At 41.8% G+C, this 23,403-nt stretch overlaps 1 protein-coding gene across 1 annotated transcript in view; it reads right to left on the bottom strand.

The window, feature by feature from the left end:
• The window catches only part of LOC145413003 (MOXD1 homolog 1-like), a 259,204-nt gene extending 236,508 nt beyond the window's left edge, over nucleotides 1-22,696 (bottom strand). The window contains exon 1 of the mRNA XM_080282823.1: nucleotides 22,544-22,696. Coding sequence (XP_080138949.1) covers nucleotides 22,544-22,696 — 153 coding nt within the window. The remainder of the gene's footprint in view (nucleotides 1-22,543) is intronic.
• Nucleotides 22,697-23,403: the final 707 nt, after the last annotated feature.

Here is a 23,403-nt window from a genome sequence, read left to right as displayed (position 1 = left end):
AGGCGAGGAAAGGAGAGAAGGCGAGAGACAAGGAGAGTGAGGCGCATGGAATGAAGAAGGGAGAGAGGGAAGGGGACGGAGGGAGGAGGGCAAGGAGGAGGAAGGAGTGAGGCGTGGAGGGAAAGAAATGAGAGGGAGACGGTGAACGAGGGAATGCAGGAGGAGGAGAAGGAAGAGGAGGAGGAGAAGGAGGAGGAGGAGGAAGAGGAGGAGTCGACGGGAGGTTAGAGAGAGAGAGAGAGAGAGAATAATTACAGTGCGGTAACCTTCCCATGCCACCACACACCTCTACACACCTTCCTTATCGTCTATATGATGTTAAATGATCCACACGCAGGCGTCAATAGATGGCATCACAGTAAATGCATGCACTAAATTCATACACAGTTAATACACTAAATTCATACTTACAATATTATTAATACACTTGTAAGTTTCTTCACGCTGGGAGATTTCATAACACCTTTTCTTCAGCGATTCATTCTCCACAGTATCCCTTGATCTTTTACTAGCTACTGTATGCTACTGTTGCAATCCATGTCTATACCAACAGGATATTAATAACATACAGGATGATCACATGGAGCAAAATGCAAAATAAATCGCTAAGACAAAGTGCTAAGAGGTTTCCAGTGTTAACGAGAATATGGCGGAGCAGAGATATTATGGATAGGATTTCTTCACTGGCTGATACGAACAAAGGATATCTTCACGTCTTTAATACGACGACGTTATCAATTCTAGTCTTGCTATCTCCAAACGACTTGATTCAGAGACATTTCGAACAGGAAGAGTTAATTACAGCTTTCACTGGCAAGTTTAAATTTACACACAACACTTCACTATTCCCTTTACGTTTATCTCTTTAATAGCGACACAGTTTGCTTTATCATACAAGAATACAACAAAGTATTAACTCATCACACGCATAAATACCGCGATACGAGGAGACACTACAAAGCCACCTCAACCACGAGAAAACGACTCACTGACAATGGGTGTGGCTTGGGAGGAGAGAGCAATTTGATGCTTACCTCTCAACGCAAAGCCTGCGGGTGATTCGAACCGGTGACTCATATGCATGAACCGTGAATGAAGCTGCGAGTGGTCTGAATCCCGCAGTCCGGTGAGTCACGTGGGTGATTCGCGTGCGAGGGGAAGGCAATATGATGCTTAGTCCACAAAATGAAGCCGCGAGTGGTTTGAATCCCTCGGTCCAATGGGTTTAGCGGGTGATTCGGGTGTGTGGTTAGAGCTTGCCGTCAGAACCCAGAGTTTCGAGCTAGTGCGATGAGTAAATATCACATGTTTCAAAAGTTTCTCACGTAGGAGCCATAATGAAATGTTAGAGGCATCCTGGCGAAGTCTGTGAAAATATTTAGAGAAACAATATAGGCTGCATACATTTGGAGGAATGGCAATGTAATGAGTCGTCACTGATAAACCATTACATAATGAGGTATTTCCAAAACTTAGTTGGATGGTCCGGCGGTAGCAAAATTAAATAAATAAATAAATAAATAAAGAGGAGAAAAAAGAAAGACGGAGAATAAAAATAGAAATCCTAGTATTCCCGGGGTTAAGGGGAACAGGCTCAAACTTAGGCTAGAGGGAAGTGAGGCAATAAGGGTGAAATAAAGTGCTTATATCTGGGAAGATGATGAGGCCAGCATCCAAGATGGTTGGTTCCAGGAGCCTAGCGTGACGTAACCTGTTCCTAGAGAAGCAAACTACCCGACGATGACGTAACCAGAGTAAGTTGGGAATGGTGTGTCAGGGCCAAATATTGGAGGAACATTAAGGGGTGGGTAACTAATTCACACACACACACACACACACACACACACACACACACACACACACACACACATCCCCCCATGAAAGGATATCGGTCAACGTTATGGTTCTGCTTTAGGTTATGTTAGTGTTCATTGTGGAAGTTCATAAAATTTACTTCAAGTCATGCATTAAACCCCTCCAACCGAGAGGTCGTTCCCATGCGGAATAAAATCGTCAGCTATTAAATAACAGTAAATAAAAAACAAAGTCCTCCTGGAGGTACAATAAATGTTCGCTACTTAGACATTATTAAGCTGTTAGTGTCCAGGGCTCCCTTGTGGGGGATTTTGCTGGAAAGCTACCTAGCGTACCGCCCTCAACCTAGCGACTCATTTAGTCGCCAAGCTCATACGTTCAAACCCCTGGTCCCCCCTTTATCGCCTTTTTACAATGCCTATTTCCGTCCATTTTAAAGGACCTGAAGTGCCAATGGATTAATGACAAGATGTTTGAGCAACAAGACCTCTTCGCCTTGCCTCTCCAACTACACCAATTTCCCTCACCGCCAGCGGCACCATCACACCATCGCTGATCGTCATTACCACACCACCACTTCACCAGCAGTTCCGCGAAGGCCCGCAAGGGTCCTCTGATGGGTCCTTAGCTCAAGTGGCTGCCGGTTTACTAAGAAATCCAACAATAATCACGTCACTTGGCTAATCTGTTCCATTAATTAACTGCTGGGTGTTACGAAAAAATCACCAAGCAGAATAATATTAATAAAAAAATATGCTGGTGCTACTCTATTGTACTATCGTGCCACAATGCACATAAAAAAGGATGTGTGTGTGTGTGTGTGTGTGTGTGTGTGTGTGTGTGTGTGTGTGTGTGTGTGTGTGTGTGTGTGTGTGTGTGTAATCCCTCTACACTCTACAGTGTTGTTAAGTCTAATCTTCCCCTAATCTATCCCTGTTATCTTTCCTTTTCGAATCCTACTCTCCTCCTCCTCCTCCAATCTCTCCTCCCGCTATCTATCCCTATCGAATCCCACTCTTATCCTCCTCCAATCTTTCCTCCCGCTATCTGTCGCTGTCACTACGTCATCTGTGCGCCATTGCTCTCTCAGGCTCACACATCCTTTATACTGGGCGACGTCTTACGCAAAGCGCCATATTTCAAAAAACTTTCACACGACTAAACAATTTTCGCCAAGACTTGCAAACGAGCGTCGTCACTCTCCATCAAAAATGCAGTCCCCGCCAGTTCCCTCCCTCCCTCCTGCTCTTCTTTTCCCTCTCTCCATTCTTCCAGCTCTTCTCTCCCTCCCCATCCACCTCTTCTCTCCTACTCTTCGCGTCCTCCATCCCCCTCCGAATCTTCTCTCCCTCCTACTGATCTTCTCCCCCCTCCCCCTACTCTTTGCCTCCCTCTTCCCTCATGCTATTCTCGCCGATTGCTCCCCTTTTCTACTTTCTTACCCCCGCCCTGCTCTTTTCCCTCTCCTTCCTCTCCTGCTGTTCTCTCTGATTCATCCCCCTCCCTGCTTTTCTTTCCCTCCTGCTATTCTCCCCTCTCCCTCACTCCTCCTCTCCTGCTCTTCCCCCTCCCTTCCCATCTTGATCTTTCCCCTTCCTCCCTCCTCCTGTCCTTCTTCCCCTCCCAGAAATCAGCCCCTTTCTTCCCCTCCCCCCTCAGCTCTCTTCCTCTTACTTTTCTCTTCTCAAGCGTCCCCCCCTTCCTTCTTTAACCCCTACAATTGCCCCCACCAGCCCCAACGCCTTCACAACCCCCTTTTCCCCCCTTCCTTTCTCCCACTCTTAAAATTAATCCCTTCCTCCCTCCTCCTCTCCCAGTGTCTCTCCCTCTCCCCTTTCTCTCCTTCCAAAACCGCTCCCCCCGTTCCCCCTCCCCACAGTCTTAAAAATGCCTCCCTTCTCCCTGCCGCAACTCCCCTTCCCCTCCCTCCCAACATGCCGAAGTAAAAGACAGGGAACGCGGTACTGTCTTAGAGAGAGAGAGAGAGACAGACAGACAGACAGACAGACAGAGACAGACAGACAGACAGACAGAGACAGAGATTTGTGGTCGACACTCTTCCGGTTACAAAACTGAACACGGTCATAATATTCGTACATAAGGTACCGTATATGAACACTTAACCCGCACATACGAACACACGCACATATGAACACTAAGAAACGTAAGTAACACACACACACACACACACACACACACACACACACACACACAAACATTCACACATTCATTCCCCCCACTCACTCTCTCTCTCTCTCTCCTATTAACAAGAGGCCTATGGACAAGCATGCATGTCACCCTGAAGGCCAATCAATCATATAAAATTAAAGAGGAAGGGCCAGAAAGAAGGAAGAGGACAAGAGAGAAGGAGGGAAGAACTGAAATAAGAGGAAGATGATGAGAATGGTGGTGGTGGTGGTGGTGGTGGTGGTGGTGGTGGTGGTGGTGATGATGATGATGATGATGATGATGACTGATTGGCTGACTGACTGATTGACTGATTACCTGACTAACTGATTGACTGACTGATTGACTGACGATGATGATGATAATTGACTGACTGGTTGATGGATTATAATGATGATGATGATCATGATAATGATGATGATCATGATGATAATGATGATGAAGAGGAGGAGGAGGAGGAAGAAAGAGAAAGGGGAGAGGAAGAATAGGAGGAGGAGAGAGAAGGACGTGGAGGCCAGGAATCCTAAAAGGAATACCGGTATTTGTGATGGAGGAATATCTGATAGCATATTTATTTGTGTTGGTGAAGTTATACTCTCTCTCTCTCTCTCTCTCTCTCTCTCTCTCTCTCTCTCTCTCTCTCTCTCTCTCTGCCATGTGTTTGGGAGAACGAGGGACGGACGACTGAGAATGTGGGGAAAGACTGAAAGAGGGCCGACAAGCGGTGTGAAAGGATAAAAATTAATGAGGTGCTGAACGAAATGAAGGAGTACATGAGGGAAGGCGACTTAGAGTGGTGACAGAAGGAACTATGACAGAAAGAATTACAGATGATCCCAACCTCTGGGAATAAAGTGTGGCAATAAAAAGATCTTACATACATCCCTGTTGCTGTACTCTTTTCACTTTCACTTGGCACAAGTTTTCGTCCTTTTGCTGCTTACTTCACATAGCTAAACGGCAGAAAAAGACAATACTGCGACTCTACATCCTTTTCAAAGCATCTATTCATGACTAGCGTAATATTCTAATGTTGATTCCTTGTTACAACTCGGCATTCAAGACGGACAGATGTCAAATTCAGGCCGTGTAGGAAATAATGGAGAGTGATTTAAAGTAACATTGAGCCGCGACAGAAGGTAATAAAGAGGTCGATAATATTTCACCGTAGTTAGTTAGGTCTGTGAATTTAGTTAGCAGGGTTTGTGTACTGAAGATCATGGTGGAGTGCATGATGGAGGGAGGTTCTGAATGGTGATGGGTTGTCAAAGAAAGGCTTAACATTTTCTTCGACACCTTTCTCTCACCTATTGTTGATTTCTAGAAGCAAATCTTTTTCACCCTAAAAGAAATATTTCGAAATGGAGGGAACAGCCTGGAAGATCACCTCACTACCATGGGGCTTTCCTGAGACATATAAATTCCTCTAGCACTACAACAGCAGAGATTAAAATAAGAGTAATAGAGTCACGGTACTGAAAAGGGTTAGTGTTGATTCTGTTGTCAGCAGCGAGGCTGGACCCTGGGAATAGGTGTGTTGCAATAAAATGGATCGTAAACGCCAATGTGGCTATGATGGACGATCCGTGTATTGAAGGTGGTGGCAGACAGGGAGTCGGGGAGAGATACGAGTAGTGTGGGGTAAGCAACGAATAAGAGCTAGAAAGGACGTAAAATTATGTCACCGTACTCTATTTGGATTATCCATTGCATTTAAATACGTCCTCCACTTCATCAATTTCGTTACCCAAACTGATACATTTTTTCCTTTTACTTTGTCTAAAATCGCCACCTCTCCATCCTGACTCTTGATTCGTACTTATGGATTAACAATAGAATATGCTTCTAAACGCTAAGAAGTGTTACGGGAAGGATGTACAGCTACAGGATTGTCTTATTCTGCCACTTTGCTACGTAAAATAAGCGCAAAAGGACGAAAATCTGAACCAAGTTAACGTTAAAAGGACTACAGTATACGGATTTATTTCATCCACTTCATTACCTCCACCAAGGAGATTGTTTTACCCAGCGTTTGTTTGTTTGTTTGTTTGTCTGTTAGCAGGATTACTCAAAATATAATGAACGGATTTGGATGAAATTTTGTGGAAGGGTGGGCCATGGGCCAAGGAAGAAATGATTAAATTTGGGGGCGGATCCGGATCCAGGGTATCTCGCAAAATATCTCCAAAAGATCTCCATGAATTTCAATGAAATTTTATAGAAAGACGGGCCATGGACCAAGAAAGAATTGACTAAATTTTAGGGCGGATTCGGATCCGGGTCCTATATCCACGGATCCGGATCCGGATCCTTTTTAATGGCACTGGCGGAGGTATGCACTCTCTGAATGCTTTCTAGCTCTAGTATTGCTTTATTTACCCAATCCAATCTAGTATGCAGTTTACTCATTCACTGTCATTCTAACAGTCCATACTAGTATCTGACTCATCCATTTCCTTCTGAAATTTCACTGGTCGTCGATTTCATTCTAATATTTCATTCACCCACTCCATTTTGACATTTCATCCATCATCCATTCCATTCTTGGATTCACTCCAACATCTGACTCACAGCTTGGCTGGATATCCTCTCAAACTTCTCAAACATCAGCACTTAGCCTATATACGTCTCTTTTCCTGATCGGTCTACAAAGTCTTTTTTATCGTGGCCGTGTGTTGATAATATACATTTTTTTCATCATCGTGCCTAAATCGTCTGAGTAGTAACACCCTCCGTAAGAGAGGCAGCAGCTGAATAAAATCGTCTGACTGGTGCTAGAATGAAGAGAGATGAGTTATGTTCATACAGCACAAACTAAAATTCGTACCGGTATATATTTCTAGATGTAATTTTCACTTTTATTTATTTTTCACTTTTCCCACACTTCAGTGTAATTATCTCCCTCCAACTACTGTATTACCTAACTTGGCTAAACAATGTACGAACTAATTAAGGCGATAAGTGTATTCATGCATACAATCTCTCTCTCTCTCTCTCTCTCTCTCTCTCTCTCTGGTAGTTAAAGCACACTAGGGCACTAGGGTACACTCGACCAAAATAGTTCAGTCAAGAGCATTTTTTTTAATATTTTTGGAAGGGGAAGGGATAGAGCAAAATCTGGCTGGGCTATCCGTCAAGAACAAACAAGTGAACTAACTAACCAAATATATAAATAAATAAGCCTTTGAGTGCGATGTCGTCTCTGTTCATTTTTGCTTCCTTCAGACGAGTTTATTCAGCTTAGGATGCACTACTATGAAAGAATTAAAAAAACAAGGCGTCAATGGTTAAGCGTTCTACCTATCCACCTATCTACCTATATATCTTAATCCCGTAAGGGTTGGCCACAAATGTATTGCTTCCACGTCCCCCTGTCCTGTGGCATGTGGCTGCCCTCCCTCCACCTCACACCCCCTCTCTCATATATCTCTCCATCCCTTCACCTCATGGATGGTCTCCTCTTCCCTCTCCAACACACTCACATACACTCTCCTAGTCAGTCTCTCTCCATGCTCTCCACATGGCTAATCCATCTCAGTGTATTTCTCTTAACACTTCCACTCACGTAGATATCAATGATTTTAGCCTCTATATTAAAGTTAGCTAAAGGCATGAACGAGAATGTTGATGCAAACACTTTCGAATCAGGTGAAATTAATAACCGAAGGCTCTATCAATGTATTGGTGGAAATATTAATGAAAAAAAAAAAATGAATCTCGTAAAAAAAAATGAAAAAGGTATATAGTCCATCATTCTTCCTTTATTTTTTTCTTTTTTAGGTGTGTACTGGATTACGAGGCTACATATCACGCTCTTGTTCCCCTGATGGCTCCATACAGCCTCCCTGCGTCACTTACTCCGGGGTTCACGCCTCACACTCTACCCTTTCGATACTAGGAGTTTAATTCAGGCTAACAAAAAAAAAAATCCTACCTCTCAAGGGGTTATACATACATACATACACACACACACACACACACACATATATATATATATATATATATATATATATATATATATATATATATATATATATATATATATATATATATATATATTAGTATAGATAGATAGATAGACATATTGACAAACTGATAGACAGATAGATAGACAGACAGATTTTGTATGTGTGTGTGTGTGTGTGTGTGTGTGTGTGTGTGTGTGTGTGTGTGTGTGTGTGTGTGTGTGTGTGTGTGTGTACTGGTATGAATATAAACCTACGTGGAGGCACTTCCGTCCTCTTTCTGGTTTACAGTATACGGTTTTTTTCAGATGAAAGAAATACTGGCAGTCAAAGATTAAAAATCATGGTACTACGATATCTCATCTTAGTGGAATATCTGGTAATAAAGGGACCAGAATTAAGCTCCACCATCCCCTTCAGTAGGACAACGCCTTTTTTACTTCGCTCTTGATCACGATTTTATTTAGATTAGTTAGAAACCTTTCATGTCGTGGCCGCAAATGTATCAGTATATAGTGGAGGAGTGGGGAAATGGGGGGGAGGTAGGAAACGACGAGGTAGAGTGAGGAGTAGCGAAAGCGGGGAGGGGGACGGGGTGGGTGGGGATAGAGGAGAGGGAGATATAACAGGGGAGTGGGGAGAAAGGATGGGATGGCTGGGGTGGGCGAACAGTGGGAAGATTTGGAACTGGAGAGTGGGGAGAAGTGAGGTGATGACTGGGGTGGGTGAAGAGTGGGGAGATTAGGAGCTGGAGAATGGGTAGTTGGGAGGGGAAAGCTGGGGTGGATTGTGAGGAGAAATAGACCTTGGGATGTCGGAAGTAGTACGCTGAGTGAGTGGGAAGTAGGAAGAGGGAGATTGGGATGAGTGGGGATGGGGAGTGGGGAGGGGGACAAAGGTGATTGGGGAAGTGGGTAAAGGAGATTAGGGGCTGGGGGATTGGGGACAGGGAAGGCGGGGAGTAAACTAAGTCCCTAGGGGAGTTCATTATCTAATTACTCTAAACCGTCGCTAACAAACTTCCCCGCTTGGCTCGTGTCCCCGCGAATTAATCAGCCTTTGCGTCATCACGTTGCCAAAAAAGACTCATCGGGAACGCGTATATTTGCGATTAACAGACCCTTTACACCAACTAGAAACCTAACTTAACCTAACAACATATAATCTAACCTATCTTAACCTAATATCTAACCAAATCTAACCTAACACAACCAAACCTTCTTTAACCAAATTTAACAAACTTCCAGTCTCAAATCTCTTTAGTAATTTGACGTCTTGAAGAGAGAAATTATCTATATCTGTACAGCTTAAATTTATGTAATACCCTATATACTGTTACACGGTACAAACTCACTTGACGCTCCTTGTAACTTTGCCGACGCCTATAAAACCATAGCCCATAAAATGACGTCTCCGACGAATCCTCCACCTTCTTCACTTACTTCTATTTTGTTGCAGCTACCGTCAGGCAATCTGATAAAACTTAAGGGACCCTCTTGTAGCGAGGCGGTCAGTAAAGGCAATATCCAAACAATCCAGTTCGATCCTTTCCTATCCAAAATAAAATCACATGGAAAGACCAATGATAATAAATACAAGACGTCATCAAATGAAGATAGTTATATGTCGAAGGACGCTATAAACTGTAAACCTATACTGTTGTTGCCGCTCTTGTGGCCCCCATATCTAAATGAACGTGATACCGGTGAACTGCAGGCTAAAGTTGTCCTTCTCCTCCAGTTCACCACCTTCCTTTCGGGGGATGGGAAGAGAGGGAGGGGGGAAGTTTGAGCAGTGGTGTCATCCAGTAACCGGTACCTCTCCACCACCAAATCTATATAACACTTCATTTCACTAAAGACTACACACTTATTCGAAACTCCTAAGCGTCCCGGGGCCCACACTAAGCCGAAAACCGAAAAATTTAACCTCGTGTGATGACCCCTCTTTATACTTTAATTCTTGTTACCGCCAAACGATTTTATTCATCTCTGGAGAGGCTGCTCATAGTAAGATAAATAACCCTTTAAATCCGGCTAATTATTTTGTTGTTTATTCTTGCCAGTCCTTTGACGATTTTATTAATGTTAGGATGAACTTTTGAAAATTATGTGGGATAATATAGACTTGACTAACTTTATTTTTCTGCTTGGAGATTCCTCAAAGCCGAACAAAATCATCTAAAAGTAGCAGGAGTAAAACCAGAAAACGACACTAAACTATAAAAAAAAAAGAAAACTGAAATGATGTGATACCTCTAACTTCACAAGACAAAGACACACAACACTACTTATAGTCAGAGGGTACAGACGCACTTGACACTCCTTATTAAAACTTTGTGGGTCCTCATGAGGTTCCATCACCGAAAAAAGTATGGTACGACTCCAAGAAATCCTTAACTGTCTTCGACAATCACGAGCCTTTGATATAAAATAAAGTGTTATAAACCGTACGAGATAAACCTACATCATACCCTACATACCTACAGTACACAGGGGACAGACTCACAGGATATATCCCAAAGCTTTTCCGGTCTAAATAAACCTCTGTCTCCTAAAATTAAAGCAACCACAAATCCTCGACTTCCTTTAATAATATGAAATAAAGTCTGCACAATATTTCCTTTACCGTCACAGGGTACAATTCACTTGACTCTCCTTGAAATTTTCCCATCTACTGTACCAAAATCTAGAACTCAGGCAAATTAACGACTCTATTTTTACAGAGACTTTTAAAAATGGGGAATTACTATTGAGATGACAAGGTAAATCTACATACGGTAACATCTCATTACTAACGCGGAGGACGAAGGCATAAGACAGTCCTTAAAATTTTCCAATCACCATAAATCCCTATCGCCTAAAAATGTGGTACGACCCAGACAAATTTCTGTTCCAGCAACTGGGAGACTTGGACATGGAAAAGAAATGAAGTGAAAATGTACATATCATTTACCTAAAAACTAACAGCTTTTGACATTCCTTTAAAAACTTCTCAGCCCCACATGAACCACAGAATGGTACCAAAAATTTAGGCTCCAACAAGTTTGGACTCTGTGGCAATTAGGAGGTACAGTCAAAACTAACTTGGCACTCCTTCAAACTTTCTAGACGCGCGTGGAGCTCTGTCACCTAAAATTACTGCTCAGGAAAATTTCTCGGCCTTCTTAAACCACCAGGGGTCTTAAATCCTTAAAGCTGATGATGCACTTTTAATCTAATTACCTCCGCCAACGAAGTTGGAGGAGGTTATGTACTCACCTATGTTTGTCTGTTTGTTTGTCTGTCTACACAATATCTCTAAAAGTTCTCAATGAAGTTCAATGAAATTTTGTGGAAGGGAGGGCCATCGGTCAAGGAAGAATTGATTAAATTTTGGGGCGGAACCAGATCTTACCGCACAATATCTCCAGAAGTTCTTAATGAATTTCAATGAAATTTTGTGGAAGGGTGGGTCATGGGCCAAGAATGAACTGATTAAATTTGGGGGCGGATCCGGATCCGGATTCTATGTAGTCCTGATAAAATCTCCAAAAGTTCTCAATGAATTTCAATAAAATTTTGTGGATGAGTGGGCGATGGGTCAAGGTACAATTGATAACAGTTGGGGGCGGATCCGGATCCTATGTATTCCACACAATATCTCCAAGGATCCGGATCCAGATCCTTTTTAATGGCAATGGCACTGGTGAAGGTATGCACACTCTGAGTGCTTGCTAGTCTCTGATGTTACCAAACGATTTTACTCAGCTTAAGAAAGGCCAATAGTAGTGAAGGATGTTACTAAAGGCTGTATCAAATCTCTAATTTTACCCTAAGCTGAATAAACCTGTCTGGAGTTACGATGGCAGAAATATATTAAAATATGTCATCCAACTGAAGTGGTTTAATTCGGAATGGCGTTATGGACGTCTTCACTAGGACACGTCTGCTAAGAAGCAGAATAAAATCGTCTATTGGTAAAAGGAATTAAAAAAAAAAACGAGCTGCTTGGAAGAAGAGAGAGAGAGAGAGAGAAGGCGTCAGAGGCCTGGATTTCATGAACTGCTTCATTCCCTTCCAGAAATCTTCCCTTTAGAACCGAACCACTAATCTGGTGGTAAGAAATAAATAAATACGAACATGAATGATTATAATTAAATACATAAATTGATAAATAAAGATTGTACTAAAAACGTTACCAGAAAATATGTAAGCCTACGCCATTTACGTTAAGGACTCAGCCTGATAATCTTACTATCGATTATTTCCCATTACAATTTTTTTTTTTTTTTTTTTTTGAGGACGAACAAAGGATATGGGAATTTCCTACTCTCCATGTTTTCTTTGTTCCTCCTGCAGAGTAAAATTTTAGTTAAGCTGATCAAGTGTGTGTGTGTGTGTGTGTGTGTGTGTGTGTGTGTGTGTGTGTGTGTGTGTGTGTGTGTGTGTGTGTGTGTGTGTGTGTGTGTGTGTAGCTTTTGTCCCGTGTCTGTTTTTCTGGTTGTGGTGTGGGTGTCACTGCGGTGGGGGTAATCCAGTAATCCAGGCAAGTAGCAACAAATGGCACCACACGCCCCCACATGCCACCATTTGAGAATTAACACACACACACACACACACACACACACACACACACACACACACACACACGGAACACTGCTTGAGGAGTCTAACGTTATAGTCTGCCTTTGACCCTTCGCTCGGGTTGGTCGGTCAGCTGAATGAAAGCGTATGCCGTTTGCTCCTACGCGTACAGTCGGCATCAAAATTCCTGTCGCCTCTCCTTTCCTCTCTCTCTCTCCATGGAATTTGGAAACCGTTGTGAATCAATAAACGACTCTGATAACGCTGATCTGTGGCCAAATAAAGATCATTAGTGTTGGTTGCTGAAGATTCGCCACACCGATTTTCGAAGGCGGTGGAGAGACGCAGGAGAGGCGACAAGACTTCTGATGCCGACTGTGCCGAAAGAACTTAAAATATTAACTACGGTACTTCAGTCCAAAAATATTCCGATTTTCTTATTTTTTGATGCTACAAGAGTTTATTCGGGTAAGGAAATACCGTTCATGATGAAGACGTTTAAGAACCGGCAGCTAAGAACCAAAGCGGTCACAAAAGGTCCAAGGGTAGGCTATTGTAGTCCAGATTAAGGCAAAGGAGCCCACCCTACATCCGTGGAAGCGTTTTACTTGACAGAAAAATCTCCAGCCACCTCCTGCATTTAAACTGTGGAGAATTAGTTTATGGCTTCCTCCCTAGAACTGTACCTCGTGCTTTAGCGGAACGTCTATAAATAAATAAGTAAATAAATGTATTAATAAACTAATAAATAAAATAATTTACTGAAACTGAAAAGACCAAACTGTTCTATGTAGCCAAAGATACAGAACTTGCAAGATTGGTTGGAACCAAAACTAACTCAGGTCATCAATTTTTCATTATTCTACCTAATCAGTAACAGATCAACCTACTTCCATAGCCAATATTTAAACCGAATTACTACGACAACTACAGGTCTCAACTATATCAAGTATTTTTAGTGCAGGTGCGTGGTAGGGGAAGGAAAAGGCGAGTGAATGTAGAGACATTATGAGAAAGAATTAAGTAGGGGCGAAACAAAGGTACAAGGTGAGACAGAAGTGTGGGAAGGGACGAGGTATACCACAGAAATAAGTCAGAATCTAGTAAACTCCCATCGCCCGTAGACTGGCAGCAATGATAAGGTGGAATTGGAGTGTGAAAGGATGACATATCGGAATTCTATAGAGCAACAGAACAGATAGAAAGGCTGACAGAGAGACGGGAATGTAGAATGATTGAATGAATGACTTTTAGATGCCAAGAGAAATAGTATGTGTGTGTGTGTGTGTGTGTGTGTGTGTGTGTGTGTGTGTGTGTGTGTGTGTGTGTGTGTGTGTGTGTGTGTGTGTGTGTGTGTGTGTGTGTGTGTGTGTGTGTGTGTGTGTGTGTGTGTGTGTGTGTGTGCGCGCACACACACACACACACACACACACACACACACAAACACACACACACACACACACACACACACCAGAGAGAGAGAGAGAAGGGCAGAGAGGGGGCAACTAATAAAAAGTTAGGAGTCAGGCACTCATTTGGTGGGGGTCCAATGTCCGCGACCAGGCTACAAGCTGTCCCATCCCCCCCCCCCTCTTTCTCTCTCTCTCTTTCTTCCGTATCCCCTCTCCCCCTCACTCCCCTCTCTTCTCCCCTTGCTTATCTCATGCCCCTCTTCTTTCCCTTTCCTGTTCCTTCTTCCCTATCACCCACCTCTTCTCCACTGGTTCTTTTTCATCTGTCTTTTCCTTCCCCCACTTTCCCTCCTCCTTCCCTTCACTTCCCTTCTCTTACTTTCTCGTCCACCCTCTCTTCCTTCCCTTCCATTCCAAATTACCCCTTATCCCTATTTTCCTTCTTCCCTTTTTCTACTCCTTCCCTTCCTTCCCCCCTTCCACTACCCCTTCCTCCCTTTCCACTTACCCATTTCCTATACTTTTTCTCATGCCCTCAACCTCACTTTCCTTTGCCCCTTCCATTTTCCTTCATCTTCCTTCCCCTTCTCTCCCCTCCTTTCCTTACCGCTTTTCCGTCTCCTTTCCTCTCCCTTCTCATACTCCCATTTCCCCTCCATTCCCCTCTTTCTTCTTCTAATTTCTCCTTCTCTACCCCTTCCTTTACCCTCTCCCTTGTCCCTCTTTTTCCCTCATTTCCTCCTCTCCCCTTTCCTTCCTTTTCCTCTACGGTACCCTCCTTCCGGACCTTCCCATTTATCCATTCCAACCCTCTAACTCCCCTTCCTCTTTATCTGCCTTCCCCCCTTTTCCCTCACCTCGTTTCCCCTATCCTTTTCCTCTTCCCCCTTCCCCTATTCCTACCGTCTCCTCTCTCCCCTTCCCCCAACCTGCTCTCTTGGATCTGAGTCAGGCAGCCTTGTAGGGGTCACTCCAGGTCACACACACACACACACACACACACACACACACACACACACACACACAATAATGGGAAAACCTGTTGTTGCTATGAAAACAATCATTAATGCACACTCAATATACTATTTACCAAATACATATAAACAGATTAACCTGTTTTCAAACAGGCACCAAAACCAATAACTACCGGCTAAATGTTTTTATGCAACAAACTGCGTTCCTATTTCTATTTTCTAGTACAACAGCTATTTACTAAGCCACAAACAAACGCACCCGGCAAGTGTTTTAGAAATTCTACAGACATTTTGCTTTTTTCCAACACCAAACACGGGTCCGTTTTCCAGTGTGAACACACACACACACACACACACACACACACACACACATAGGAAATCACAAACAAAGAGGAAAGGAGTCGAGGACACCAATATTTAAATTCACCTCCCCACCCCTCAGAGACACATGAAGTACTTCAAATCATCGTATATCCGTATCTCACCTGTATCTCTCTCCCCACAAACCTTTACCTCCCCCTTTTATCATCTCCCCTTCCTGTATCTTTTACCTCCCCCTCCCACAAGCTACTTCATTTCCTCCTGGATCCCTCTCCCCCCATCAGGCCATCTATCTGTGACAATGAGACTGGAGGGGAAGACTCTCAACAAACTTTTCTCTCCCTATCTCATCTCATCCGCCAAGTCCTGCCCTGCCCGCCTCTCCTGCCAAACCTTTCGTCTCGTCTCGGCTCGTCTCGTCTCGCCCCGCCTCCTCTCTCTCCCTCTCTCATCTGGCCCCAAGGTTAATGCAAATCTGTCTTGCTTCAAAGGTATAAGTCATGGTCTCTCTCTCTCTCTCTCTCTCTCTCTCTCTCTCTCTCTCTCTCTCTCTCCAAGGTTAATGTTAGTCTCATTCTCAAGGTCTATTTCATAACCTGCAATTTATCGTCCTTCTTATACCTCTTAAAATATCTATAACTACTCTTTAATCTTTCTTGGAATAAGCTTTTATTCATCAAGTTTTATTACTCTATTTGTTCTTCATTTTCAAAGCAGCAGAGAAAATAATGGATCCAAGCAATTATTTTGGCAATTACCCACCACCACCACCATCATCGTCACACCACCACCATACCACCACCACCATCATCATCGTCATCATCATCCTTACTCTATGTCATACTAAAAAATGGGTTTGGTTGTTTCATATACTGTATATAGATTTATTTTTATGGGCACTTTCATTCTTTTGTAACAATTCATTCCTTTCCGTTCCTTTACCCTGACGTCCGAGGCAAAAACACGGATTCTAAACTTTCTCATCCCCCTCAGAAAAAAAAAAAAATCAACTACAAGCCCTGTTTTCGCCTTTATTTGACACTGGAAACAAAACCTCCTCCCCCCATTTTATATTTTACTTTCTGACACTAATAATGCTTGTCTGATACCAATTCAACTCCTTGGATTACCTACAGAGGAATAAAAACTGATTAATATTACCCTGAATTAAATAAAGTACGGTGATTGCAGGGAAGGAGTAACATATAAACGTGATAAGTCTTTAACTGCAAACATTTCTCCCAGTAATAAGGTGCAATGTTTACCTCGATAAAATTCAGCAACACCAAGGACAAGAGTTACCATTTTAGAGGCCACTTATAAGCTGGGTATCTGTGAAATGGGTTGTGTGTGTGTGTGTGTGTGTGTGTGTGTGTGTGTGTGTGTGTGTGTGTGTGTGTGTGTGTGTGTGTGTGTGTGTGTGTGTGTGTGTGTGTGAGAGAGAGAGAGAGAGAGAGTTATCAAATGAGGGGCAACAGTTTTAATGACGCGATGCAGACTTTACTTTTAACTCTCTGGGTCCTGCACAGTTTTGATTCACCTAAGTTCCTAATTATTCATCAGAAATAATATTGGAACTTGAAATAAACCGAACTTACGAAGGACTAATAAAAAAATCGCCAACATCTATAATGGGGATATTCATGGTCCTCTTGTTTTTCTTTCTTCTCATTTTTTTTTTAAATCGTACTCCTAATTGTACAAACACAGGCAAATAATAATGGGAACTGAAATAAACTATGCCTGTGACTGACTAATATAAATCAAGGCATTTATAAGGGCAAAGTTCTCGGTCGTGGAGTTTTTTTCTTCTGCATTTTTTTTTTTACTTGTATTGCTAATTGTCAGAGAAAAATAAACATAGACAAATTACAAGTGGAAAAGTACAACAAAACAGACAAACACAAATAAAAACATACTGTAGGCTAATTAAAAAAAAAAAAAAAAGCAAAATAAAGGATGTCGGAAAATTATATAAAAATGAATGCAGGGAAACTGTTGTAAAAGTGGGGGAAATGGTACCTGTAACATAATTACGGATAACGGTACTCAACAAGGATAATGGCTGTATCATTATGGGTAATGGTAGGATTATCACGGGTTATGGCAGTACTGTTAAGAGCTATGGTAATATTATTAAGGGAAATGGTAATACCCTTTAGCGTAATGGCAGTATAATTAATGGAAACTACTATAAGGGAATTGGTAGTATTATTAATGAAAGAAAGCATAATTAAGAGTAATAGTAATATACCAGTAATTACGAGAAAAGGGAAATGATAGCATACTGGATGCAGGGAATGGTTGTATGATTAAAGGAAATGGTAATAATGAGAATGTACCATGGTAGCGTTCCTGATTTTAAAAAAATATATATATATATGGTAGCCTACGTAAATAAATAAAACAATACCCGGTAATGCTATGAATAATATTAAACTTGCAGATATATCGATTTAAAAAAAAAAAAATCGTACAATACTCTGGAACTGGTGCAATACAGATAGGCTACATGGAAACTGCAACACTACTGACGCAGCAAAATGGTAGCTAGCTATATGGCTCATGGTGGCGGCAGAATGGTAGCAATAGGAGAGCAAGAGTATGGTGGTGTAGATTTATACTTCCCATATAAAGAAAAGAGGTGGTAGTACGGTGTAGGCCAATAAAAAGAAAATTGTTAAAGACACTAAAATATGGGAGGTGCATTGAAATTTGGAAATGATAGCATTATGGATGCTGGGAAATGGTACCGACGTTGTAATGCATGACAGAGTGACTTGCAACAGCGTGCAGTTATCAACTGCAAAAGCTGTTGCCCGTAATTAACTTGTGGCCATCCAGAGAAGCACACCAGCCGATCAACAATTTCTCTGACAAACACAAAACATGAAAACATTTTTTAGCGGGCCTTAAGAAAACTAGGGACTGTTGGTATTCAGTTAGGCCTATTAGAGAAAAATAGATGCAGAAGCAAAGCACTATTTATCTATACCGAGGCGCCCTATTCCCGATGGGGTGGCCAAGAATAAATCGCCTCTGTCAACCTATCCTCCGCCATCAGTTTACTGGTACGGTATATAATTAAATGCATACGGACATACCACACACCATGATAACCAAACAATACCTATATATACAGTATATAATCCTGTGTTGTCGATTTTCGGTCCGATCAGTCTCTTGGACATAGTTTGTTCCTCCCCTTGTCTCAAGCCAGCAACACAATGAGTACCTGGATCCAACATCACTAACTGCGGGTGGTTTTCCAGGGAATAACTAAGACTTGGCTAAAACTGATTGTCTGTTCAACTGACCCTCGTACGGTCGATGGGTGTTAATCGCAAACCTTCATCCTGTAAATTAAACATAAGCCCTTTTTTTTCATCCTGTGCTCTGGAATGTAAATCAGATACTTTTTGGCGGTACTTTTTTGCTGGGTGTACGGTCACGGACATTAATGCTCATCCACTTCATTACGATAAATAGTGAGAAAGTTAGCTATGAACGATAAATAGTGAAAAAATTAGCTGTGAACGATAAATAGTGAAAAAGTTAGCTGTGAACGATAAATAGTAAGAAAGCAGTGACTTCAGAAACCCAGTGATGCTTTCTCTTGAGCCCAGCAAATTTTCAGAATATTAAGTAAGCGTTTCATAACTGCTCGGCTAAAGTGATCGCAACTGTACAATCTGAATGTGTAAATCAAGCACTCTAATACATCTAGTCAGTTCGGTAATGAACCCTTTCACCCCGAGGACGTCTATTAGCCAATTTCATTAGTCTGAGACCTTTCGAACTGGGGGGGGGGGCAGATGTAGCCCTTAATAACCCCTTCACTACCACAGCTCCTTCCAATGCTAAATAAAATCGTTTGGTGGCTGCCAGAATATGACGAATAATTTTATTAAAAAAAAAAAAAAGTTTGGCTTTCTAGCAACTAATTTTAATATTACTGCATCATACAAAACAGCTACTCTACTCATACATTAAAATATAATAATAATAATAATAATAATAATAATAATAATAATAATGGTAATAATAATAATAATAATAATAATAATAATAATAATAATTTAAAAGGCAGTGCTAATTACATATGGCAAAATTCTTCATACGGCTCCATATGAGAGAGAGAGAGAGAGAGAGAGAGAGAGAGAGAGAGAACTACGATCAGTTATTAGCATTTATGCAGATAGAAACTTCCCATTTCTGTAAATTCGGTTGGTTATGGGGACAATCAATGCAAAAATATAAATTTTACTTTTCAATTTCGGCAAAACACAAAAAAGTACCCTATAATCTGCATGAAGAGCATACACCACGGACACATGTACCCATTAACTGGACATGTACAAGCTGGCATCATCATCAACATCATCATCAAGGCCTATCTCCTTCCTGAGAAATGGGGAGAGGCAGAATCCCCCAAAAACACAGGGGGGGGGGGTTGATGGGAGAACACTCAACAGTTTCTCCTTAAGCACAGGCCACAGCCATTCACACATCATGCACGCCACGAAAGCCAGGAAGATAACAATATCTATTTTCGGTAATGTTCAAAATACAGTACACTTATACGCTGCTAAACGCCTTCCTAAATCCAAAAATATCGGTTATCCATAATTTATAACACTTACAAATTACTATGCAAGATCAACTACCAAGTGATAAAAATGATGACACCACAGCAGTCATGTCAATAAAACACAAAATACCGTACGGTGCTAATAACTTCTCTACATCATATCCATGCATGTATCAGCTGTCCATACCTGGTACACTAACAACTTACATAAAATAAATCATCAAATGAAAAAAATTACGGTACTGGACGAGGTACAACTAAGTAATCAGTACAAACACCATAGCCATGGTCCACGATACAGCCCTACGAGATTTTTCAGTGAGGCTCAAAATACGACTTCTCTTACACACTCCAAATGATCTTCCAACATGATATCCAAGCACAGAGGCCTACCAGTATACGATGTCCATAACTGAAAACACACAAATAACCAAGCAAAAAACACGTACCGCATCATCTGACAAGAAAAATGTGGTAGTCTACTGAACAACTTACAACTATCACTCAGTAATTAAAAACACTACATAGCCTAACCCAAAAAAAAAAAAAAAAAAAAAAAAAAAAAAAAAAAGGGGGGGGAGCAATTTCAACAAAGCTCAAAATAACCTACAACTTCTGCTACACGCAACTAACGACCCTTCCCTCGCTAAATCCAAGCACATTTCCGCCGGCCCACAACTCAACCCTATTAGTATCCCGTTGCTGCACTCGCGAATCAGAAAATGGCCCAACTTTTAAGGTTAGGGCATTGTTTTCCGATAATAATTATGCTATTTCGCTGTTCGAGGACCCAAGTTACCCATGATTTCCCCAAGACACGAGAAGGAAACTTTATATAGGCTATTCAAGATGCATTAAAGGAGAGGATGATGAAGTTTTTTTTTTTTTCTGGATCTCTCGATCATGAATTGATAAATACTGATAAATAATGATACCAGTATGCATGAACTGACGATGATTAACAAATTACCGGCTACGTAGATAATAATGCCAAGCACACTCACACAGCGCATTCTTGACCAACGCCTATACCATACGACTCTGACCACCAACAATATTTAATCAACTCTTCTTTGACCCATGACCTACATATCCACAAAATTTCAATGAAATCCATCAATAACGTTTTGAGATACCTTGTGGGCAAACAAGGGGGAATACATCACCTCCAACTTCGTTGGCGGTGACAATAATAATAATAATAATAATAATAAATAATCATCCTTTTTCTATTAATAAACTGATTTGTTTAAATCCAGATTTAAGCATATGAAAGCACAAAAGAAAAACTCACCGACTGACCTGTGAAATGGACCATATTTTATTCCTTCATCAATCAAACCTTCCAAATTCTTGGCTCCACTCCACAACCATACCATTAGGTCTTCCACACAGCTTCATCTGATCAAGTACCTCTCGTAACGTTTATGAGGAAACCGTTTCGTCGACTGACAAAGTTAAAACGAGGTTGTAACGCTTGCTATGTGTATTATCACTGAGCAACTTCACTCTGATCAGGGGAGTGTAACGCTAGCTTTATATACCTTTAAGTATCTCTACGCAATTTCACTCAGTTGGGGGGGGGGAGGTTGTAATGCTTGCCATGTGTATGTTCAATAGCTCTAAGCAATTCACTCAGTTCAGCAAGGAGGGGGGTGTAAATTTGTCATGTGTATCTACATGTATCTAAGCAAATTCACTCAGCTGAGGGGGGATGTATCCTTGTCATGTGATCTATTATCTCTAAGCAATATCAGTCAGCTCACGGGGGAATGTATCCTTGTCATGTGTATCTATAAGTAGCCTACCTCTAAGCAATTTCATTCACTTCATGGGAGATGTATCCCTGTCATATAAGTACCTCTATGCAATTTCAGCTAATGGGGGATGTATCCTTGTCATGTGTATCTATAAGTATCTCTAAGCAATTCCATTCAGCTCAGGAAACTATTATATCAAAATGGATCTCATTATCTCCCCCTTAATACGCTGGGATTCCACCAAACATTATCAAAATCACCAGTTCGGTAGCTTAGTACGACCACTCTCTCCCACGTCGGAATATTTACAGTTACTATACTGGGTTCAGTTATTAACCTATAACTTTTCCTAGCTGTCTCTCTTGTCAGTCATTGCACAAAATTTACACAGATTTATATAAAAAATGGCATCACACACACACACACACACAGGGGCGTACCTAGAGATTTGGGGGCCCGGGGAGCTAGATTCTTTGTGGGGCCCCCCTCCTGGATGGGGGGGCCACGCAAAGAACCCAGCCCCCCTAATTCTCAAAACTTATCTAATATCTCAGCCGGGATTGTCGGGATGGTAAATACATATATTTTTAAATATCAATAAAAAAGCTTAAAAATTTTTAAGGCTTTTGGGGGCCCCCCTCAATTGGGGGCCCGGGGGGCAGTTCAAACAGCCCCCCCGCCCCCTTCAGGTACGCCACACACACACACACACACACACACACACACATATGACTTCCACCCAACCCCGACCACAAGGATGATCTTACGTCGGCAGTCAAGGATAAGAATTGGTCACACACACACACACACACACACACACACACACACACACACACTCATCATCATCATCATCAGATCAACACGGGCACGAAAAAATATGCAACGTTCCACTTATAAGATCTAAACGGGCAAGAAACCAAACCAGCAACAAAAATCAAACAGCTTCCACTTACCTCAACCATCAAGACGTTCTTATTGACGTCGGCCGTCCAGAACAAGAGTACGTTCCCGTGGTCATCGAGACTGGCCTCCTGCTGCCAGCCGTACGTCGTCATCCTCCGGCACCACAGCAAACCCGCCACCACCACCACTTCCCACAGCTGCATCTTCCTGCCACCCCGCCTCCACTTTACCTCATGAAGTTTAGTTTAGTTAGCCACCCACCGTTTACTGTTTCATTTCTCATGGGCTTTTTTTGGTTGTTTATTTAAGACTGGTTGGTGTGTTTAGTTAGAGAGGTCGTTCATATTTCAAAGACAAAGTCTTAAAAAACTGTACAGAGGAGCTTGCTAATAGAGGGGTCTAAAGAAAAGACAAAAAATATTAAATATGAGGTGCAACGATGATATTAGTAGGTTTGATTTTGGGATTTTACGCATTCGTGAAATACAGATGCTAACTAGGCAAAAAATTGGGTTCCATTCTCATTATAATTATGCTGATTATTTATGATGATTCAGAACAGCTGGTTGCAAAACGAAAACATCAAAGTGTTCCACACATCACAAGCGCTGTCACATGCAAGTTCACAGTATCTACTCGCACTCCGCTTCATTCGATTATGTTTTCGTATATACAGTATGCAAGTTTATTTCGTACTCAGCACTCACAGTTCCACTTTTCAAAAAATCATATAAAGCAGCCGAGGTCGTCGAGAACAAACTGCATTTTTTCCCCCAGCTTGGGAGGTTCCAAAGTATCTCTTCCTTAACACATTTATTTGTTTTTAACACGTTATTATTCCCCTGTATGTTATTTAAGGGACCTATTGATACTGTAAAGTGCATAAATAACATACCATACATGAGAATAC

Source organism: Coenobita brevimanus, chromosome 94 (genome assembly GCF_032717465.1).
Source record: "Coenobita brevimanus isolate Jiangsu-jjx chromosome 94, ASM3271746v2, whole genome shotgun sequence".
NCBI lineage: Eukaryota > Metazoa > Arthropoda > Malacostraca > Decapoda > Coenobitidae > Coenobita > Coenobita brevimanus.
This window is presented reverse-complemented; position numbering and strand designations above follow the sequence as displayed.